General features: G+C 37.2%; 1 protein-coding gene across 3 annotated transcripts in view; it reads right to left on the minus strand.

Moving 5' to 3' along the window:
* KDM4C (lysine demethylase 4C) overlaps positions 1–25,239 on the minus strand; it is a 251,603-nt gene that overhangs the window by 117,004 nt on the left and 109,360 nt on the right. For all 3 annotated transcript variants that reach the window (XM_071425053.1, XM_071425054.1, XM_071425055.1), the window contains 2 exons: positions 4,688–4,881; positions 1,016–1,254 (listed from right to left, as the gene is read on the minus strand). In XM_071425053.1, coding sequence (XP_071281154.1) covers positions 1,016–1,254; positions 4,688–4,881 — 433 coding nt within the window. The remainder of the gene's footprint in view (positions 1–1,015; positions 1,255–4,687; positions 4,882–25,239) is intronic.

The raw sequence follows: 25,239 nt of genomic DNA on the forward strand, positions 1-25,239 counted from the left end.
CTGTAGTCATGAACATTCAAAACCTCTATTAAAAGTTGTGGGAAGATGTAAAGCAATACCACCTTAAAAAAAAAAAAAAACAAACAACAAGTAGAACAGACCTGGAAATGCTTTGATAGAGCACCAAAAAATTTGTGCAAAGGAATTTCTAAACTTCCATATTGCAATATCTTGGTACCTTTATGCAAATCAATCATGATGATTATCACCTCCAAGGAAGCACTAACATAACTATTGATATTCACAATAATTAAAACACTGTCTTTATGCAATTTGAAAGTGAATTTTCAGTAGCAATATAAAACAAAATAGGAACTTCTAAAACTGAAATGAAAAGTCCAGTTTGCTTTATGAACAGGAATGAGGAACTATGAGGAACTAGAATTACAATGGAATGTGAAATAGAATAAATTAGGTTCAGAATAAACCAAGTATATTGGAATAAAAATGGTTGTGGAGGGGAAAAAACCTCTTTTTTATTTATAAATAAATAATATTTATTTATTAATAAATAAATTATTAATTTATTTATAGTTGTAAGATAGCTCCAGAGGAAATTAAAAGGAATCTGGAGGCTCAAAATACAACCTTTCTGTGCACAGGTATGTAACACTTCTAATTTGTAGGTTCATCATGTAAATACATGTAGCATACTCGCAAGGATATATATTCCATCCTGTTTGAATAGTGTTAAGACATTCTGTATAATTTCCATATCAAAAACATTTTGCTGTAACATATGTGAGTCCACTGAAATATATAATTTACAAACCTCACTCTTTTTGCTCCTTTAAAAAACAATTAAAAGAGTTCTGGTGGTATCACTCTCAATTAAGAATATTAAGTTAGGTATTTTCTCTTTCTTACCAAATATCAATCTGCTCTTACAAATACCTAAAAACATTTTAGTATGCTATTCTAGGACAACGCTTCAGTTTAACATCCACTGATTTGTCACATTAGAGTATAAACAGCCTACAACTTACATGTGAAACATAATCAGCGCTTATCTCACCTGAAACCTTGACATGATCCAATAAATGCTGATCCAGATGCATTCTACTACTGTTTTCTTCTTCCCCAGAAGGCAATCCTGTGTTTACCACTCTCACTTTTTTTTCTGGTTCTTCACTGACCTTGAAGCCATCAGTAGCTGCTTCAGTCACTATGATTTTTTCATCAGCTACCATAGCAGATACTCTCTTGTCCTCTGGAGTTTTAAGCTTTTTAGATCGAGATCTGGTGTGCTGGAAGCTGTTATAGGAGATATTGCTGTCAGAGTAGAAAGTCTGTCTTGGATAAGATAAAACATCTACCAATATATGTCCCTTTCACCTGCTTAAAGTGGTAAAAAACTGACAATTTTTCACCTTTTTGTGCTGAGACAGTGCTACAATTTATTAAGTGATAGATTAACAATTGATTGGATTTAACCTTCTAATCTTTTATCACCATTCCATGTTAATAAATTCTAAAAGTAAAACCATCTTTAAGTAACTATTACTTAACTAGCACACAAACTAGCTTTTTAATAAATAGTTCTTTTTTGGTCTCAAAAAAATGATCCTTACAAGAATAACGAAGACAAAACTCTTTCAGGAGCAGTAAAATCAGGTGATATTTCCAAACCCTATTGCTAATAAAAGACTAGTCTGAATATCCTCGTAAAAGCTTATCTGTTTGAAAGTTTTTAAATGAGTTTTAACAGAACCAACAAGCATCTGAAAAAGGTAAAAAATTATGATTACCGAATATTCCAAAAGGATATCAAGCAATATATATAATTATTCTGTGTTAAAAAAAAATTAAAGATTGAGCGTAAGTTTTTGCACCCTCAGAGGTATAAGGGAAAGCTTAAGGCAAGAGAAATGGCAAACCAATTAGAAATAGGCTCATAATCTATATCAGAATAAATGTAATAGAAAATAGTCCAGTTTCAAATTGAATTATGTGACACAAGAGTGTGGAGAGATAGAATGTAAGAAAATAAAGATAGTGCTGAAGGTAGTCTCACACCTGAGGAGTTGCAGCTGTATTAATCACTAAAGATTAGGAACAGCCCTGCCCATAATAGGCCACAGCTGTATCCAATAAGAAGACAAGTGCTGAAAAAGAGTGGGTTAGCTGGTGGAGGTGAGAGCTGGAGTTTGTTGGTTGTGCTGTGAGGAGCTGCCCATGAGAAATTGCTGAGAAGGTATAGAACTTTTGCAATAAGGTGGCAACATAGGAGGAGTATTAATGTCATCATACAGCAGGTTTCAAAGCTCATAAAACATTAGAGATAAAAGCACTACTATTTTAGGTGAATTTTACAAAGCTTTAAGTGAGTTTTACAAAGGTCTTGCATCTTAGATTCTACACATCTCCAGAAAAACATTTTGCTGCCTCTTACATTTTGTTCTGTGTCTACAAATGTGTATCTTTCAACACATTCTCTATAAAATAGATATTTCCAGAAAATTTGTGAAAGTATGACAGAACCATCAGTTCACATTGTAAATAACAGAAAGTACTATTACTATTTACATGCAGTCGTTAAATGTTATATAGCAGCAATGGATTTCAGCTGTAAATGTCAGAGATAAGCTCTTCCTGTCACTATATTCATGAAGATTTTTATTTTCACTTTGCCAGAACTGGTATTATTCCCATAATCAAAATTATAATTTTAACTGACACATTACACCCAAAACAAAACTGAATAAACATTTTATCTCCCTCTGCAATGCATGCCTGAAAAAAAGCTGACTCAAGAGTTAAACAGCACTGGAATTGTGTTTATTAGCTTATCAAGGTGCATAAATCAGCCCATGTGTTCCTGTTATAAAACTTTCAATAAAATTACTAGAAAGTCTTTGTTTTTACTCAGAACCACCTATCCAAAAGGGTACTGCTAAATGAATCACTGCTGGTCCAAGTGGAAATTTGCATTTATGTTGTACAATACATGCAGGGAAACTTAATTCAGGGAAAAATGGCATTCACCTAGTTAAATAACAGAATTACTCTCTCTGCAAGTCCAGGTCAGTATTATACATGTACTAACAAACTGGCTGTTCAGCTGCTTCACTAGCTGTCTTCAGGAAGTGATCCTACCTCACAAACTACCCTTACCCAGAACAAATGTGGTATTATATTTTCAGTAACAATGTTCCACTACAGTGCCGGTTGGTCCTTTACAGACTGATTTTCATATCTTGTCCTCAAGACATACATTAACAAAGAAAATGAGGAAGTTTGGTTTAAGACCAAGCTTAAAAAGCCACTAACTACACTGTAAAATTCTTTGGAGAAGGAAGATCTTTAAAAAATCAGTATTATCTCCAACTCAAAAAGCTGCACTAAAATACCAAAATACCAATAAAACTGCCCACCTTTGGCTAGAAATTAGGCAGAACTTTAGATATCTTTAGATAATGAAGAAGAAAATCCATAAAGATCCTGTTAAGTAAGACAGGAAAGCACAATAGTACAAAAATGTGCAATGCAAACAAAAATCATAATTCATCTCAATAAAATTGATATAAAACTGCTTTAAAAGGTCAAAGGTCAGTGACAAGCTGAGAGACTTTATTCTCCTAAATTTCCTTATTCTTCTAAATTTCTTTTATTCTCTGAAATTTCTGGTGATGTTGGCACGTCACCAGACTGAGATTTAGCCCTTATTATGATTTGCCACTGACCTGAGGTAGACAAACACAGATTTTGGCTGCAGCACTGCAAGAGTGTGACAAATAGGCAGTGGTACCTCCTTAGGGTAAAATGGCATTGAGGGCTCTACTTAGAGACTTGAAACAGCTGGTGGGATTCTATCACAGCTTTATGATAACTTTTTCCTGTTTAATCTTCTTTTCAACTCTTAAGAGAGTCTTCTCCCTTGTTCTTTGGTTGCTGTGATCTCTAGAAACAATGGTAACCAGCTGTTCCTTGAGAATTACACTGGAATAACCCTTACTAAAGAGAGATTTTAAGTGACACACTTGAATGCATTTTGATGTTCTCCTTAATCACTAACTTTTTTAGGTACACAATTATAAAGTATAAGTTATAAGTTAAGTTTTCACAGTCATTCTGAAAGAATACTGGTCTGTCCCCAGGATCATCTTAATACAGAAAGCAGAAAAACCATTTTTGTCTGAAGGAAATGAATTAAAAGAAAACATGTGACATAGTTTAAGCCCATCTGAAAGTTAAAACAGTTAAAATCTATGCAGCCATTCCTCTCCCTCCAGCCCCTCCAGGTGAGGGGGTGGGGGGGGGGGGGGAAGAGAGAGAGAGAAAGAAATAAATTAACAGTAACAGCAACAATACCAATAACAACAGTTTATATAAGCAGGTGGCAACACACAAAATGCTCATTTGAATCTAATCAATCCAGAGCCATAAGGCTTTCCAAGACAAAAGGACATTATAGCCCCCAGGCCCCTGGGTATACATCACACCCCCTTCCTTCTCAGAAGTGAGAATCCCTTCCTTCTGTTCCCCAGCAGTGATGGTATGGTAGAGAACAATGTAGGCACAACCACGCAGCTCCAAGCCCCACCCCCTCATTGCTACTAAGAGAAAATAAAATCTCTTGTGGCCAAAACTACAACAACATCAGAGGAAGCGGCCAAAATGAAATAGAAACAACACTGGCATCATAAAAAGACAATTAAATAAACAGATGGCAAAGAAGCATAAATACCTCTTGGGAAAGTGCTGTATTTTCCTTCTTCTCTGTAGCCAGATCTTCACTTCAGGTGTTGATTCTGGAGTTGGTTTTGTATGATCAATGGTATATAAATCTTTGCCTTGTTTCCACAGCTGGTATCTCTCTGGTTGGAACTTCCTCACAAAGACATCCATGGATATTGACACCATGTCTCTCCTACAAGTGCACTGCAAGACAAGACAGGTATTTGTAAGTGACAAGTACTGGAATATTGCCACAGTTTGCAGTTTAAAAGCCCAAAACAAAAATCCCACATGTACAAACCAATTCTACTTTAATCAGTATTTTCTTTTTTCACTTGTTCTCAGTTTTCAAGAGGAGAGGATTATTCAAAAGAAAATACTATCTGAACAAATGTGTCACACTGGGATTCCCTAGTACTTAAGGATACTTGTTTCATTAACTCCTATGGGTTAAGAACAAAAAGAAACTATAGCGTTCTTTCTGCTCTGTTAGCTGGTTTTGACAATTTTAAGCAAACCTTGCTACCTTGAATCCAGAGATTGCACATATCTTGAGTGACGTCAGAATTTAACTTTTAAAAATACCTCATGTAGTATCCCAAAGGTCATTACAGGCATTTACAGTCCCAGGACGTAACTCTTCAAAACATAAATACATACAAGTACCACATCAAGTTACAGTTTTGTCCATTTTTTTCCTACAAAGAATAGAAAGGAAGCAAGAGAGAGGAGTATTATGTCTGAATGGAAGGGTGTGCTAATATCTATGTAATCCAATCCACTGTAAATCAAGACTCTAGAATCACCTGTAATACTTTCCTCATCAATTTTAATCTAATCCCTGACTTTAGTCCCCCAAAGAATTTTTGCATTTTTCTTATGCGTCTCCATAGAGTATTTTTGTCCTATTTGAATAGAATCTTAATGGTCATGAAAATGCAAAGGAGCCTCCACTTGAAATACTGTAGATGCTGAGTCAATTTTCAGATTAAAGTCATTGTACCCAGTACCCAAAAATACTTGACAGTAGGCAACTATATTAAGTAAATCAATACATCTACAGTACCTAAACTACTATAGTGGGTTAATCCTGGCTGACTGTCACGTGTCCACCAACTTGCTCTTCCAGTTCCCCTCCTCAGCAGGACAGGGGGAGAAAATAAGATGGAAAATGTCACGGGTCTAGGTAAGAACAGGCAGATCACTGACCAGCTACCATCTTTGACTTCTCTTGAGGAAAATACATTAATGTCAATTAATAACAGGTTATGGCAGCAAGAAACAAGAACAAAACTAAAACCAACTTCCTTCACGCCCATTTTTCAGGCTTTACTTCACTCCTGACTGGTATCTGCAGGGATGTTTCTTTCACATTTTTCTCCCTTTTTTCTCCAACAGCTGCTGCAGAGTGATTTTTATTCTTTCTAAATTTGCTATCACATGAATGCCACCAAAGTAGCTGACATGCTCAGCTTTGGGCAGCAGTAAGTTCATTTTGGAGTCAGTTGGATTTGGCTCTGTCCAGTGTGTGGACTGCTCCTGATCAACAGATGGTAGTAATCAGCCACTACTAAAGCAACTCTACACTACCAAAAACTTGCCTCAAAAACCTTAGCAAATTTTTCTCAACTTGAAAGCAAATTGATTGTCTAAAACATAGTCTTACATTAAAAAACTTTGAAAGAACTTTGCTATAGCTAAATAACTCTGACTATTTTTTTCAGGTAAGAAGAGGTGTATAGAAAAAATTTAATGATAAATAAATGGCCTACCATTAGGGTTTACTACAGCTAGTTTTATTACATTTTTTTAAACAGGCAGAAACAGACAAAGGACTGAATGCTACTTTCCTACCAGCTAGGTTTCTGCACACTAAATGCAGATTTCTAGAATCTAGAATCTAAACTAGATTTCTTTATCTACTATTTTCAGCTATCATTTCTAGTTCACCCTTCTTCCTCTTTAAATTCACAAGATATATATTGAAAAAGCATCTGAGATGTCTTAAAAATGCTTGCTTTCCTTTCAATGTCAGCATTGCTATGCTGCATATTCACAACACTGCCATCTAATGGAGGATGAAATGAAAAGAAGGGAAAAAAATTCAAGACAGAAATTCCAATTTTATGCAGCTGCCTTTAATTATAGTTTTTATCCAAAATACCATCTAAATGCTCCCTTTTCAAACAACATGCATATACACACTTATACATGCACTCTGTAAAAAACTCAAACACATTCGAAATAGTATGTTCCATTCAGAGAGTCCTTGACTGGACACAATAAGCAGTAGAAAAAAGTAATGAAGACACTTCTATATACTGGAAAAGTGCATATAAATCCACAGTAATATTTTTAACTTTTAAAATTGAAATTTGTAATAGAAAGACAAGTAATAGTGTATTTTCTCTCCCTTTAACGGACAAAATCTTTTCACATTTGAGCCCTGTTGTGACAAACCAATAAGAAATTACTGTTAAAGCCAAAATTTTGTTGTTAAGCACCAAGACTTCCAGTGCCTTGACAGAAAATAATTACTTAAGTAAGCATTGAAGCATTAAGAAAGAAAATACATCTAGAACTAAAATGTATTGTATGCTGGAATGATAATAAGGTACTAAAAGACTCAAATCACATCTAAATGGGACACAACTTCTGTCTTTCAGTAATCTTTGATCAGTTTCCATTTCATTTAATAAAACTACTGCAGAAGAATTAACAAAACCAGGCAGGTGTTATAAATACAGTAGATTTTTTCTTTTTAAGTTTTAAAATTTTAAAAGTATACTTTTGAGTAAAAAATAACAGAGTAACATCATGCTCATCAGTATGACTGCCCCAAAAAACAGAAGATAGGCTTCCAGGCACTGAAAGGGTGGAAGTACTTGGAATAATCATATCAGATGACATCAGCAGATGCATTCTGGAAATTATTTCTACCCATATTTCCTCAAATGATTCAAGAAAAAAAAAAAACAAACCACCACAAACACTAAAACTGCTGCTTTGATAAATTATCTGGAGGATCTTCCATTCTTCTTGGTGGTGGTGGTAGTTTTTACTGGTTTTAATTCATTTCTCATTTGACTGGCTTGTAGCTGGCAGTTATGTCACTTTCTGCATCTAACTTGAAAAAGTGACTAAAAGATTCTTTCTAAAAGAAAACTAAATGTGATTCTGTAGAAGAAGGCTCCTGGGAAAAACACAAAATGGACATCTCCCTGTCTACTTAAGTATTCAGCAGTGTTTTTTTGGGTTTTTGGTTTTTTTAAACTTGTAAAAATTTTTAAAGTAAATGCAAAATCTAAGTAATTGGACTACCATGTAAAAGGCAGCTGATGTTGCCATAGATAAATGTCACAACCTTTGTACTGGAAACAATTATTTTCTATCTACAATAGAATTAGTTTAATACTTATTCTTCAACCAAAGACTAGTATGACAATCAGCATACTTAAGAGAATGAAACTTCCTCACAATTCTTACTCTTAAATTCTTACTATCGACATCATAAATGATACCACTACTACGCTTATTATTTATCCTGCAATATATATATATACTTGAAAGTAAGCAATTCAACTAAAATTTATTAGTAAGGGTAAACCTTTACAGAACAAATTGTAAGAAAAAAGTTTAAGCAACTTTAACTAATTGGCAGAAATCTATGTGAGATATATTTGTGATATGAGAACATCACCTATGAGAGACAAACACAGCCAAAAAGAGATTTTCGAACACATCCTATTTCTGAATGGAAAAGAGAGTAATTATTTTTTAGTTTAAATAAATAAATAAATAAATAATTCCCCTCCTCCCCATTTTGTACTCTGATTCAGGAAAATATTGTACTCTGTATTCAGGAAATACAACAAGCTTCCAGACTTATACATATTAAGTTAAACACACACATAAGCACATTCTAAAATACATGACATACCTAAGAAGAGTTTTTATAAAACATTTTTTATATCAATAGGAAGTGCATGACTTACGGGTCTTTCCAGCTTTTCATCATTAGTATTTAATATTAATATTTAAAGATTAAAAGCTCTTTCATCTTTATGAAATGAATTACAGGATTTTAAAAATTAGCAAAAACAATCTGTAGAGAATATCATATTTTGCTACAACAGAAAGTTAATAGATGGATTATTATTTCACTAGTAGTAGAGGAGTACTGTTTCTTAGAACCATAGAAATCTTTTAAGCACAGAAATCTGCATCCAGAGTCAAGTCTTCATGATTTGTTTTTATTTTTTAGTTCAATGAAGTATACTTCAAATGCAACTTGTAAGACATGAACTGATGTCTTCATTCACAAAAGTGTCTTCTCCACCAAAACATTAGTTGTTATACTAGTTATTGTGTTAAAATTTAACACACTAAGCTTGAAATATCTGAAGGATTTTGAACATTTTGCACTAAGTATTGGATTTTGTTAATTAAAATGTGATTTTCACTATATCTCAAATCTATTTTAGTTATAAGTCTTCTGAAGTTTTAATTTGAAGAATAGTAGTACTTCATTAGGCTATTCTTTTCTCTTCACTTACATAATCTTTTCAGAGAGGAAGCATTATGCAATTCACATTGCAACTGCACAATGTAGGTTAACTACACACCTATGGGACATCATATGGAACCTAACAATCACTGGAAAACATGGAAAATTCTCTTCTTTAAAAAGAGAGAATTGATTTTTACAAAACAGTTAAAAAAGCAAAAAATTAGCAGGATGAGGCATGCATTAGGCTGGTAACCTTCTTTACATTATGCAAGTATGCCCTAAAATTATTAAATCGAGGTTTTTTTCAGTGATACTCCTTCCTAACTGCTTATAATGACTAAAGCTTTCTTCAGAGAACAGCAGCAATGATGTATTTATTGGAGACAAACACTTCAAGTAATTTAGATTCTTCTTACCAGATTCAACTATACTCAATCAATTATTTCATGCACTATATCCCACTCTTGCAATACTTTCAATGAAGCATGTCCAAACAGGGACACCATTTGCTGGGATTCAAGAGGCAGGGATGACTGATTGATGATCAGAAGCCAATTTATTGGGCCAAACATGGTGTTTATAGAGGACCTCTTAACAGTACAACCATCCAACAACCTTAAACATTGCCTTGTATGGCAACATCCTATTCTTCTTGCTTAACCAATAACACCACAGTTCACTATATATGGATATCCCTGTTTATCCTTCACCTGAGCTACTGTTTGCTTAACTCTGCACTGGTTATCTGCTAACATGTCCTGCTCCTTTTGTCCTGCGTGTTTCATCTTATACCTGTTTTCACAACCCACATCCACAATGCACTATATCCCACTCTCGCAATACTTTCAATGCATTTCCAAACAATGTAAAAAATGCATTTTGATAAAAAACATTTTATAGGTGCTGTGACTGGAAATGCTTCCTGTGGACTGCCTGTAGAAGCGCTTCACAGGCACTGTTTGCTAAGAGGACAGGATTTAATAAATCCTGGTATCAGTAACTGTCCTTTGCTATGGAATCACGCTGTGATGTATTTTCACACGAACATTCTGGCAAGTTGTAAGCAGTGTTGGAGAAACCTTTGGTAGCAGCTTGCCACCTGTACAAGCATTGAGAAAGCAAGCTTTTCTTTTCTGGTAAATCATAGACAATACACTCTTTTGTCTGACACATTCTGTCACACACAACAAAAATACAAATGCAAAACACCATTCTTTAAGGTCCTTTTTATAGAATAGGAAAAATATACTCCTGAATTCATTATTTGTATTCATATATGCATATGCAAACAGTTTGCAATATTTTTCAAAGAGTTCAATATTAACTAGTGCCTTACAAAATATCTGGCTTTTTTTCTTAATTCCTATTTCTAATTTATTTTATGTTTACATATAATGCCACCTACACGTTCTTACAAAAAAGACTCAGTTTGCATTATGTAGAATTGATTACATCAGCATCAGTTAACATTACAAAAATGTGGTCATTTTTCTCCCATTCCTTTGAAAGCTGGACAACAGAAACAGTGTGACAAGGCACAACTAAAAGAAGCCATTTTTCTTAAATATTCCACCTCACAGCCCTTCTTCCTCTTTATCCTTCAGTGGTATCTTTAACGGCATTACACTTACCCCTTGAAAGACTGAGTCACTAATTAAGTCACTATTAACCTCTTTTTCTTTATTCTGATTTCAATCTGTATTTCTACCTTGAATCTTTCTCCTGTTTCACTCATATTTACTTCTCCGTCCATCCCTGATGCCTATACAACAGAAACTCCCTCTCTGGAGCCTTTATCTCTCTGCTGTGTGTAAACTGCTCTTGCTCCATCCTTCTCTTAGCTCTCTGTTCTTTCCTTAGTACCTCTGAACTTCACTTTCTCAGATCCTCAAAGTAATTGCTTCTACCCCATGTCTTTATCTACCTACCAATTCCTGCATTTTAAAATGGAAGTATTCCGCACATGCAAAATTAGAATTTATTTTAATAAAATTAGCCTCCATCTGCAACAGACCAAAATTAACCACTTCTCTAACAGCTCCTAAAGTAAGAAAACAGTCTGTGCAATAACATGTGTGTGCATATATATTTAAATGTATATATATAATTATAAAAAATAACTTCTTGTTGTGCAGTACCTAATACATACACTAGGTCATACATACTTTGTCAGTTATCTTTTGCATACAAACATTACAGTCATCATAATGGATTTACCAATAGAAAGTTTACTATTATCAAGCATAAAAAAGGAATTCACAAATGACCCAAGTACAGCAATTCTGATGAACTGCATTATTCTTAGCTCACTAATTATAGCAAAGGGAGACCTGTAATACGTTGTACAGTAAGAAGATAATGTAACAGGATACCTAGTAAGGAAACATTCCTTCTCTATTTTCAAGAATCAAAAGAAAATCAATAGGATATCAATTTTAAAATTCCATTCTAAACATGCCACCTGGGGAAAACCTCAAATTAGAACTTGACATATTGCAGATTAAAGGGGAAGATATACACCTGGTATGAGTAAATGAGCTGAGGAATAGGAAATTTTCTTTTATTTTGGATAGGAATTTATCAGTTAAACTGTTACTCCGCTGGATTACTTAAGGCCATTTTCCAGCACAATTAGTTTGTGCCAGTTAACATCACCAGTTAGTGTGATACAGCAAGTCAAATTACTGTCAGGACTTTCAGAAGTCCTTTTTAAATTTAGGTTTGGGTTTAACAATAATTGATGATTCACGGCAATATAACCAGATGAGTATATTGAATCTTTTTTCTACACAACTCAAATTTTTAGAGAGCTCCAAGTCTAGTTGTCATGATTAAAAACTATGGTTGCATTTACAGATGGTAAAGTTGAGGGACTGATCATGTTGAAAATTAGATACTATTATTGTATAAACCTCAGAACTGTTGGACACTCCTCACTGCTGTGTCCTAAACACAGCACAGAAAATGGAGTAGTGACTTGTCCCTATATTTATAAAGTTATAAATTACTTTTTGAAGTTCAGAAAATATTTTTTTCTAAGTATTTTTTCTATTTTTTTAATAAGGATTTTGAGATATTCTAAAATTTCATTTTACATTTTTTCGCAGGTTTCACCTATTAGCATCTAGTTCATTATATTAACGGATGCTAAAGCCAGCAAATTAATATTATCAATGGTAGATCACAATACTTAATGACTTCTCTCTGGGGGAAGGAGAAGAATGCAATGAAATTCCAATCAGAAGTAAAAGTTCTGGCCAAGTCTCAAGCAAAGCATGTAAAACTCCATCATATTCATTAAGTTTCTCTAAAGCATATGATAAATTCTTGCAAAAGCGTGGCTAATTTTTTTCAAGACTGAGATGCCCAAAATTCATCCCTCATGTATATCTTGTAGCTTCTTTAAGTTCTGAATGACACAGCAGGATGAATTAACCAGTGGTCTTAATACATCAACAATCTCATTGCTTCAACTGGTAAGCATTATTTATAACTGAAATTCATAGATGATAAGGCTAAAAAATTAAGACCAAACAGATTTATTTTAGATTCTCAATCTACTGAATTTTATTTTTTTTCCAAAATGACTCTTCCATCAAGTTCCATCAAGGCACCTCATTTGTACTTTTGCTCAGCAAAGTAGAACAATATTTAGAAAACCTATATACATTCAAATAAATAATGAAAAAATGTGTAGTTTTATGTAACTTCCTTCCAGGAATTTCAGAATGCTTTGCAAATACTTGTGTTTTTTCTTCATAACACAGAAGAAGTAACTAGACCAAAGAAAGGCTTGTTTATAATGGTCACAAGGCAAACCATAGTCAGAACTGACACTGGAATATATTCAAATTTCTACTTCCTGCTTCAGATGTAAGTCTGAAAAGAGGAAAACATAGTCATTTTTTTCTATTCTTAATTTTTTTCAAGACTCTCCTACTATTCAAATTCTATTAAAAAGCAAGAAAAGAACAGCAGAAAAGTATTAGTGAATAAGAAGTCATGGGGTTCTACCATGTATTTTAAAATGTAATAAAACAACACAAATGTTAAATAATTTGCAGCTATTTATGTAGCTTACACCCTAACAAAAGACAGAAAGGAATTAAATTAGCTATGCAATGTTCTAACAAACATTATGTCCAATTTAAATCTAAACTAAGTAAGCAAAGAACCATCGTGATATTAAAAAAACCCAAACAAAATTTAAATAAAACAAAAACAACAAAAACAAAATCAACAACAAAAAAAGCACATGCAAAAGAAAATCACACAAAAGAGAGCATAAAACCAAACACCACAACAAGAAATTAAACGCAAACTAAGGGAAAAAAACCAAAGAAATAAACCAAAAGAAAAAAAAAAAAAACCAAAACAAAACAACAAGAATCCCATATCTCCAACCCTCAAAAAAAGCTAAGAAGAGGCAAACCTTCCCAGAACAATGCAAAGAAAAAACATCAATATTGGAGGAACTTCAAAAGCAAGAGTTTCTGTCAGTGTTAAGTGACAGAAACCATGCAGCTGTGAACAGTGCTGTGTTGAAGCTCTTTTGAGACACTGGGAAGAGAGGCTTTGTGACAAAGGTTGTTGAGGTTTGAGATGATAGGAGAGGAAGAGAAGGTAGCACAAAGTGTCAGTAACACAGAAACTGCAGAATTCTCTACAATTTTTTCCTCTAATAAATAAAACCTGTTTGTAAGCCCCATTTTTCCAGTGAAGACACTGATACGCTCTTGCTGTAAGGCATTTTGCAGTCCTATGAACGAAACTCCTCAAATATTCCTATCAGGGTAGTGAAGTGGCCAGTTGAGCACAAAAACAGCAACAACATTTAGGAATGAAATCTACTTACAGCAAAACTGTAATGGCTACTATCTTGGAACACCAGGTTCAACTATTAAAGCCACTCAAATATATAACTTGCAAAAAGAGGAATCAAAGAAGTGAAACCAGAGCATTATGTATTTCACCTACCACAAAGAGAGAAGAGTAACTGAACCAAACAAAAACTCACTGACTTGAGTGTGCATTCAAAATAAGTGAAACTACTCTTAGACTGTTGACTAAAGCTCTCGAACAAAAAACCAGACTCACTGATGGGAAACAAAGTCTTTTTTAGCAAGCCCTGGGTTATCAACAAATACATCATTGTCACTAAAGATCCTAGAGAAACATCTGCAAATAGTAATGGAAAATTGAACTCATTCCTAGAAAATATGAGTTTCCAACCAACAAATATGATAGACAAAAAGAAAAGCTCAATGTAAACAGAAATTGCATTCAATTTAAACTCCAATGAAAAAAAAGGACAGACCACAGCAACAGAATTTCATTTCACTCAAGGAAAGAAAGAAAAAAAGGAAAAATTAAATGACAACACAGGCTTTTCCCTTCCCTCCTTTTTGCCCCTTTCTTTTTGTCAAATCTTTTTTTTTAAATCACTCACCCTGACTTCCTATCATAAAGCTTTCATGAAAATGTTTTTAAATAATCCTGGCTATTATTAACTGTCACCAAGCTACCACTGTGTTGCATGCTACCTGGAGTCTATCATCTTAAACATTAAATCCTTATTGCAAAAGACATGCTTTAATTTTAAACAAGCTAAGGTAAATTTGCTGCTTTAATGTAAATTTCTGTATGACACAGAACACAACCTTTATAAACACTTAGTAGGTTAAAAATGCCTTGTCTCAAATAGGATTTACATTTAGATGGGCATATTGTAGTACTTCTTAACACAAAACACACAACTTTCTCAGTGAAGAGAGTTTCACACATCAAAAGATGGCATTTTCAATACATATACATTTATATAGCTATACTTATCTATATAAAATATACTTGAGAGCAATGACATACTAGTGCAACTGCTTTGTTTCACCCTGCAGAGAATGTGACTGAACACCAACTCCTTCACCATTTTGCCTTTGAGAATAATGAAAATTAGGTTCTACATTCTTGTTCTTCTTTCCTCTGGTCTCCCTTGACGGAAAAGATCATTCTTCCACCTTTATTGTACCTTTTAAACTAGACATTTTTATGACTACCCTTTCAGCTGCGTTTTTCAAAACAACTGTTTTCTTTTAACAATTCTACTTAAATGGCTGGAGAAAGGAGCCAACAGGAACCTCTTGCAGTTTAACAAAAGGAGATTCCAAGCACTGCACCTGGGGAGGAAAAACCCCATGAACCAACAGCAGCTCACCCAGGAAGGTCCAGGAGGAACCCGGCCCGGTGGTGAGCGCCCCAGCTCCCTGCCAGGCTCACTGGGAGTGCTGCCAGCGGGACACGGAGGGATCCTGCCCTCTCCCCTGCCCTGTGAGGCCACACCTGGAGTGCTGTGCCCGCTCTGGGCTCTCCAGCCTACGAGAGATGAGGAGGTACTGGGGAGAGCCCAGAGAAGGGCCACAAACATGGTGAAGGAACAGGAGTTTCCCTCTCCTATGAGGGAAAGCTGAGGGAGCTGGGTCTGTTCTTCCTGGAGAAGATGCAGCAGCACCAGACTCACCACAGGACCTGACAAACTGAGGGGTTTTAGGCCACCAAAAGACGTCTGACACGTCTGAGTGGGGTCTTTTCCCTTTGGGCTGTTTGTTGTGCTCGCCGGGCAACAGCCGGGTGCCAGAGGCTCCTGTATTCGCACACTCGGCCCAGTGTGCGGCCTCCAGCAGGACCCAGGCCCTGTCCTGGCAGTGCCCCACAGCACCACTGAGGGCTCCCGCCACTTCCTCCGTCTCCCGGACGCTTCCCGCAGGTACCCTGTGCCAGCCGAGTTCCACTGGCTGGGCGGGAGCAGAGTGGAAGGGAGATTTCTCCTGCCATGGGGGGCATCGCGCCTGGGGGAACGGAGGGGGAGGCAGGCGTCGAAGGCAGCTGAGGGGCTGCTCGGTCACTTTCCAGTAAAGTCTCCTTTTCCTGCAAGGAGACCCTTCGGGAGGCCCCCGTCTCCCCTCTCTGCCCACGCTCTGGGCCTTCTCTGCTGCCCGGCTCCCCAGAGAAGCTCTGGCTCCGGGCCCGTCTCTCGGCAGCCCATGGCGCGCGGTGCCGCCGAGGCTCTGCAGGAGAGCGGCTCCGCCGCGCCGGCCGCCTCGAGCGGGGGGCAGCGGGAGGCGGCGGCGGCCGGGCTGTGCCCCATCTGCCTGGGCGACCTGGACAACGCGGCGCACGTGGACACCTGCCTGCACACCTTCTGCTTCGCCTGCATCCGGCAGTGGGCTGCCGTGCGCGCCGCCTGCCCGCTCTGCAGGCAGCGCTTCGGCCGCATCCTGCACTCCGTCAGGGCGGACGACGACTACCAGGAGTACGTGCTCGGCCCGCCCGGCTGCCGCCAGAGCGCCGCGCCCGAGCACAACGCGCTCGGCCCGTCCCCGCACTGGCGCTACCGGCTGCGCCCGCGGCCCCGCCGCCATCCCCCTGCCAGGAGAAGGGGGCGGCCGCCAGGGGCCGGACGGAGAGCTCCAAGAAGCTCCGACACCTCTGCCCGATAGGCTCAGGGCAGCGCCCGGCCCGCCCCGCCGCTGGACCTGCCATCCTCTCGCACGTGCTGGGGGCGCGGCTTACGGCCCTCGCGCGCTTGGAATCAACACCCAGGGGATTCCCGGAGCACGCGTCTCTCACAACCCCTTGGTACACTGCATATGAATACACTAATTCGGTGGAGGTGTTATTTCATCTCTGTCTCTCTTTTTCATTACTATTATTATTAGTCATAATAGTATTGTTATTTTTTAAATTATTAAAGTGTTCTTATCTCAACCCAAAAGGTTTATCCTTCTTTTTCCAATACTCCTCCCCAGTAAGGAGAGGGTGGTAAGTGGGTGCATGGATCTCAGTTCCTGGCTGGCGTTCTCCAGCTGGAAGAACCCCAGCTTCCATCGGTGCTGGTGCTGGAAAATCATTGGCTTTGGACACTGAACAAAGTTCCATAAGCTTTTCAGAGCATGATTCTCTCAAAACCAAAGGAAGCCACTTCAGGCAATGCTTTCTAACAGTGCCTTGTTAGTGTAGGAAAACAAAAGGGGACAATGTCCAGAACTTCTTTATATAAATGCTGCAACAGAGCCTCTTGAACTCGCAAAGCCTTCCCTGTCCAAGCACCACAACATCGCTGCCCAAGCTCTGTGGCCATCAGCCAGAATGCCTGACCTGAAGCAAAGCCAGGTCCATGGACACAGGGCACCCTGACAACCCTCTCCCTCCCAAATGGATTCCACACCCAAATGGATTCCACACCTAAATAGATTCAGTCATCCCCCTGTCACAGCCCTCTGAGCCTTCCTCTGACCCTTCCCTACAGCAGCAGCCCAACTCCTCTGGCCCAAAGTGGCTAAAATGCAGGAGAGAGCTGGTTTCAGGCTTCACAAAAGATATACTGCTGGGGACCATCTGTTGACCTGCACCCCTTGCCTTGGTGTTTTTTGCAGAGCAAAGCTCTAAACTCCAAACATACCAGAACTTTGGGAGCCACCCAAGAAGCAGACTGACATGCAAGCAAAGCATATCTGTGCCAGGGGCCAAAACATGGGTTCCCCACCCCTCTCTATCTCTGAGTCTTACTGGGCCCATCCCAGTCCCCACTTTCAGTCCTCTCCCCAGATACACCAGCACCATATTTGAACATTTTTACGAGCTCCACACAGTCCCCTTTTGCTGGGGCAGCCCCACAAACTCTTATCCCACATCCCACATGGGTCCTCAGCCCTGCTGGCAGAGTTCCCATTGCCAGTGAGGCCTCTGCACAGCATTCCTGTGGGATCCATCTCCATTGGCAGGGAAGGGTCTGGAGGTCCTGGGGACATGAACGTACAAATGACACTGGTGGTGTGCCCTGTAGCCAAAGAGGCTCTGGGGGGGAGACTGGGAGTGCTGCCAGCAGGACAGGGAGGGATCCCAACTGCTCCCCTGGCCACATGTGGAGTGCTGTACCCAGCTCTGGACTTTCCTCCCCAGAACAGATGAGGAGCTACTGGAGAGAGGCCAGGGAAAGGCCATGAACTGCTAAACGAACTGAAGTCTGTCCCCTTTGAGGAAAATATGAGAGACCTGCAATGGTTCAGCCCGGAGAGGAGAAGGTACATGGGGATCTCATCATTGTTTGTAAACACCAGATGCAATGAGTAAAGAAGAGGGAGCTTGACTCCTCTTGAAGGAGCCCAGTGGCAGAACAGGAGGCAATGCATACCAAATGAAATGCACCGTATTTTATTAAATTCCATTTAAGCAAAAGATTAAACTTTTTCACTGTGACAATGGACTTGGACGGGCAATTGTCTATACATTGTCTATACATCAGCTATACATCTTTGGCCTTCAGTATCCTGAAGAAAATGGAAGCAGAAGGTAATCTTCTTCCCTCTACCACTTCCCTAGGTTGTGCAGAATTAACGTGACAAAATAAGACAAGACCATCTACTGGACTCTTTACACTTGTAACAACAGCTGTGATGAAGTTATGACTAATTACCTTCAATAAAATATGGATGAAAAATCTAGTGAAACACAGAATAAAGCCAAATTACAGTTCCCGGACCGCAAGCTAAAAGTACAAATGAAGGTCCTGACACAAGATGATGACCAGCATTTCTCTTAATTCAGATAATTTACCATGCCCTAAGATTGGGAAAATGAACATTACTTCACTGTGCTTTACTGCACTTAAGTTTTTCAGAGAACAGTAAAAACAAAACACACTAATTCCGCAGCAATATCAGATAAATCAATTTAACTTGTTTATATATTCATCAGCCTATAAAAGAGAATGAGAGGCAGAGCAAACTAAGTATCAGCAAGTGTTACAATAGCTAGGAATGCATACAAAACTGCTATAAGGAGCTCAATGGGGGGCATGCAGGCTCATCAGTACATAAGAAACTAGAAACCATTTACTAGGGTACCAGAATTCCTTGCCATGTTTTAGTTGTAATTTATTTTATTAAACCAGCCTATAACAGGAATTGTCTCAAACCATTACTCTTTGTCTTTACTGATGTAGATAGTATCTTCAAATACCAGTAAAACTCGAAATAAAAGCAATGACTTGTCATTAGCCAATTCAGAGGTAGGCTAGATGGTGAAATTATTGATCCAAGAAGTATCTTGTAGCATCAAACACTGCACTGACAATAAAAAGTACAAATCAAACTTCTTCTGATTTTATTCTGAGATTCATGTTGATCTGCATTAGATAGGACTAATACAGGACAGGAAAGAAGTACAGAATGGGAAATACAGAACAGAAGATGTTCAGTATTGCAGAGCATTATTACCCTAGCACAGGACACAAAGATAATTTTAGAACCAAAACCTGTGTTAATCTATGTAAAAGAAAAGATGACCACATACATCCACGGTCTTTCTCCCACACTCCTACATCCATGCAGATGCTCCAGCCATTCCCCAAATCTGGGAAGGCAGTATCACCAGGGATATGTGTGGTTGCAAACCACAGAAGTATCATCATTTCCTTGGCTAGGTGACTGCACCATTATACCAGCTTATATACATGGAAACCATCACAACTCCTTGGCATTAGGAGGTTGGAACATATGAGTTCAGAGTTTTGTCCTCATCAGTAAATAGTTAGGAATCACTCTTGACATGCCAAGTGTTCTTCTACTAAAAGCTCTTTCACTATGCTTTAGTATTTTTAAATCAGCATACAATTAAATCAGCTGGCAAACTTTTTAAAAACACTTTCCTCTTGTGGGTAGGGAGACAGAAGGGTTACAGACTTCTCTAGAAAGAGTTAAAAGGCAGTGAGAATTTGCCAAAAATGCTGATCTTCTGTAGAATTTAGATTCGAAAGGCATCACACTTATGACAAAGTTATGACAACTTTGCTCTTGCCGAACAGTATGCTTAGTTTTAGCTCTTTTCCTTTTTTATTAACCAGAACACAACAAAGAATATGTGTCATTTTATCATTATTCCTTTTGGGTTGCTGTAAAAGATAAAAGGATCGTTTGAGATCTATATGCCTTCTTTCAATAATTACTTTCTAAAGTAATCAGAATTGCCATCAGCCAGTTGTTCCTTATGTTTTGACAAAAGATCAGGATTCTGCTTATGAGAGTGACAGTATGATGTGCTGCTTATTCAATTTTCCTGTCAAATTAATAGGAGATATTTTCCCACAACACTGCAAGAAGATAAAGAACTTCTCCAGTCATAAAATCTAGCCAAAAATTTGGCTAGCTTCCTGTGGGTTAGGTTCTCCCCCCCGCCACCCCCAAAACTGAGATAAATAGTTCATTAACAGTAACTGTTTTATTTTTTTAAGACAGTCAAGTGATCAGATTTACCTCTTCATAACTAGCTTACCTAGAATATTAAATATCAATGTTTTTAACTAAGGATTTTGAAAAGGTGTGAAAAAAGCTGCCAGAAAGAAAAAGAATGTGTTCCAAAGCTCCAGATCCTTAAGAATATTTTATTCAGATAGACACAAGACATTATGCCTGGATTTCACATTACTGAGATTCTTACTTAAAAACTGCAAAATGCATACTTTTACTGATTTTTAGTTCATTTACAACATCCTTTTATCCCACCTTAAATAAATAAAGGGGCTATTGAAATTTAAAGTCTTTAACTTCACATAAATATCTTGTTTGCATTTCATGCAAAATGATGTTATATTACATACCTTCCCCTTAAGAAGCTTCTACAGGAGGCTTGATTTGGCAGGGACAGAACTGGTAAGACTGAACTAACAGTTCTATATGATATCCCAGTCGCTTTTTAATCTGTGAGAAGTCTACTAGCCACAAAGAACATGCCTAAAGAGTGGAAGAGATTTCTGCATCAATTCTGTACTAGCTCCTGTTCCATATATTTCTATGAGATGTTCTATGCTCCCTTGCAACAAGCCTGAAATCTATCATTAAACAAGTTTGTATCAATTCTATGGGTTGGCAGGCAGTGAAGACCAATCTTAGATAATTCAACCTCATGCTACCTAATTGTGTCTTGTATTTCTGGTTTAAACAAACACCACATTAAAAAACAAAACAAAACGAAACAAACAAAAAAAATGTCAACAGCAGTATACCTTTCCATTAAGAAATGCAAAAGCCACTTTTCCTGGCTGTTTGTCACAGTAAACTGAGAAGGGAAAATGAGATTTAAAAGAAGAGTAAAAAGGATCAATAAGAAATAGTATTGACAGTTGACTAAATTCAATCATGTTGATTAATTAAATTTCATTAATTAAATCAAATTAATTAATTTAATTAATTAGATACAATTTATGTTGATTCAGTATTGCAAAACCCAAATAATGCCCTTGAATCTGCTCTTAAAGACTTGCACTAAGAAAGTTTTCTATGCAACCAGATAATTAAATTTCTATCAGAGAACTACCTTAATGTAGTACTTAAAGCAGAATAATCAGAATTTGTTACACATTTCCATTATTTTACTAGATCTTTTCCTTGCTTGCTGCATGTCTAAAAAGTCAAGAACAGTTCAATTAAAGAAAACAACACAATTACATTCTATAATAGTTTTAATTAAGAATTGCAACTTGAAAAACAGAATTGCATTCAATTTCCATGCAGTGTCCAAATTTCCAGGTATTTCCACTCCACTTTGAAAAATTGATGAAAGAAGGGAAATCCTCAACTGCAAAGCCTAAAACAGAAGCTCTGCCATCTTGATATGCAATTGTGCACAAAATAAAGCAGTGTGGGAAAGTCCTTACAGACTTTCATAAATTTGGGAAATACAAGTCTATGTTCTGATTTGCAGAAGCTTTCTCTCCAAGTTCAGATCTGCATTCTAACACGAATACACTTTATATTGCCCTCATTGAATCACCACTGCCATTTCATTCAGGCAAAAGCTGTAATTGTGTCCTTGTGGTTTTTCAACAAAAGTGAAGACTGATGTTAAGTCACATATCCTGATAGCAGGGCCTACAGGAGAAGAAATAAAACTAGAGAAAGCATAGAACTGCATATGCAAACATTTTCAATAAAGGATGGAAATGACTGCAGAATTTTTATTTTTCTCCTAACATTATTCCCTTATTTCCTGTTAAACATATGTAAGTCCAAATCCTAGAAAATACCATTTGGAAGTTGTGTGTTCAGCAGGGTCTCTGAACACTTAATAGGGTTATTTTTTATTTATATTGCATGTGATAAGACCAAATTAGATCATTAAATTTTAACATTCCATGGAGGAATGATAATGGCTTTCTGGTGATGTCAGAATACTTTGTATACAACTTCTGCATTTACTTTTCCAGTGTGATCAGCATCTTATTTTATTGCGCAGATGTCACTCCACCAAATTATTATCAGATTGTTCCATCTTTAAGTAGATAATTCTATGCCATATGTTTTGTAGGAATTAAGATTCTTGCACTGGTACGTACCATATTGCTCTCTCTTACTAAATACAGTTAGAGAATTAATGCTTAATAGACACATGCAGTGAACACTAAACCTGCCGCTGGGAAGGACCTGACACAAAATGGGGATATCACTTGATGTTCTTTTCAACTGTAACCAACCTATTGGAAAAGAGCTAGCAATTTAAACTCAAGACTTGTACATCATGAAATTCTATCAGGGAAGATAGAAGGACTGGGAATTGATGCATTTTAATTAATTGATAAGTTGCCTCTATCTTCTGAGAAAATACAAAGATTCTTCAGCTTCTATTGACTGAGGGTGGAAACTAAGGATGCACTATGCCTTGCAGATTCAAAAGTTTTGTGAACACAGGTACCTTAAGGAAAAAGTAAAGCTGGGCTCAAGAGAATCATAAACAGAAGAAAAATTAAGTTAAACCAAAACCAATTACTGCTGCCCGGGTCAGGAACACTGCATTCATCCAAATTAATCATGAGTGTGTGTTAGGTATTTGTGCTACAGGACAAAAATGTAGGTAAAGTTGACCTTTCTAAAACTAGATGCCCATCTTCCTGAAATCATTTTTCTCTGATTATCTGCTGAGTAAATGTTTCTCTGAAACATTTACTCAGCAAATAATATACCTGCTACCCTTTATGCTAAAAAGACAAAATTACCCTTTTCAATTTCTTCACTATTGCAGACATCTATGAAGGCACAGGGATGGATTTATTGCATGCTATGTCTTCTTCTCCAAGGACAACATTCCTATGGAAAATGTCAACTGCAGTAAGCAGAGTAGCTAAAAACCCTACTAAAAATTCACATTCTTCATACAGTATCAAGTTAAATGAAACATTATCCAACAAAGGCCTGCAATTACCACAGGAATTCCCACAAATAAGCTCTTTGAGTAACATACCTACCAAATGAGGTCTGGATTGTGGGGTTCATTTCCTTCTAATGTTTATTTCTTTCAGGAAAGAAATTGAGGAAATTGGAAAAAAAAATACCAAGCAGTATATTTCAAATACAAAATCGTATCTATTTTTCCTGTTTTTTTAGCACAGGTTTTAACCGCGTTGAAATTTTATTGATGCTACACTTATGGGAATCTTAACACACAGAATTGCAATGTCAAGTAAATGGTTCTAGTCACAAAATGAAAGCATTTGAAATGAAATGTCTATTTCTACTGCACAAGAAGCAAACACTTTATTGGCCTTATGCTTTTGAACTCAGCATTGACCTCTAGGAAAAAATATGCCTAATTCATTCCTATTATATGGGTTTTCAGTTCTGATTAATATCCATAGAATTACATGTATGGCCTCCTTATGTCTTTTTCCTCATTTGACCTAGCCAGCTGCCTACTCTAATATTAAGAAGAGAAATAAAAATTTTGTTATCATGTTTCTAAAATGTTTTTACAGACCCCACTCTGGAAGTTCACTTCCACTAGGCACAAAAATTAATTGTGGTGCTAGCTTAAATATATTCATAGACTGCCTAAGTGTTTTTTTCATTTTTGTACTGGGATTAACATACTTGCAAGGATAATGTTTCTACACCCACCATGTCTACAAGAGAGATACAGGACTTGGTTACTCACAACTCAAGTACATGTTAGTGTCCTGGATCCAGCCTATATGGAGAAAATCAGAAAGCTAAAATGCATTTATAAATAAAATTGTCGCTTTCTTTTCAATCCAGCTTCTTGTACCTTTGTTGTCTCTCTGTGTGCTAACTCTGCCCTTTTCAATAAAAGGGTGTTTCTTCCTACTGGCTTTCATATAAGGCTCCTTCCTGTCAACAACTTTTTGAATTAACTTTTTTAGAACACAAATATTCAGAATTTCATAGTCTTTCAGGTAGTTTTACTGTGGTCTTCTACAATGGTATTGACACTATTGTATCACTGCTACTGCAAAAAAAATGTTACTCATAATATCTACAACTCCGTTTCTTTTATTGAATAACATCCTGTATTCACACAGCCATCAGCTGCACAGACCCTAGGTCTCGGTCATTTCTAAGAGATTAAGTCCCAACTGCCACAAGAGGTCCATCTTTTTACATCACTGAACAAACAAATTAAATTTAAGCATTGACACTCTGCTGGCTTGCATACCTCTGCCAGAAGCTGTGCTACATCACTCTCCTGTCAAAACAATATCACTTAGGACTAATGCAACATTGTCCTCCACATTTGAGAAGAAACACCAAGGGGGTGACAGGTTTGCATAACTGAGAGAGGACAATTTAGTAAAGAGACACCTCCCTGCCATGGTTTCAGCATTTTAAAACAGTGGTAATTAATTTCTTCATCAGACACAATATAAGAATAATTTTTAAATATCCATGATACTAAAGAGCAAAAAAAATACCAATAAGGCAGTCCCATTACCACCACTCCACACTTGTGTAGGTCCAGTTTTCATTCATAGCTGGAATACTTGTGCTCAAGGCTTCCTACCCGTACAGCTGACTTTGTCTGCATCCTGTTACTCAAAAAATTGTATTTGTTCAAGTACAATTTTTAGATTTCTGGGAAACATAAGTTGCTCCACACTTGGAAAAGTTGCATATGTTTTACACTTGAGTAAAATTAGAAACAGGTAGCAGATCTGTAACTATTACAGGCAAAAGAAACCATATCAATCTTCCCTGCTTCAGCTAAAAAAGCTC

This window comes from Agelaius tricolor, unplaced genomic scaffold, assembly GCF_023055355.1.
Source record: "Agelaius tricolor isolate 1412-34295 unplaced genomic scaffold, bAgeTri1.0.p SCAF_4, whole genome shotgun sequence".
NCBI lineage: Eukaryota > Metazoa > Chordata > Aves > Passeriformes > Icteridae > Agelaius > Agelaius tricolor.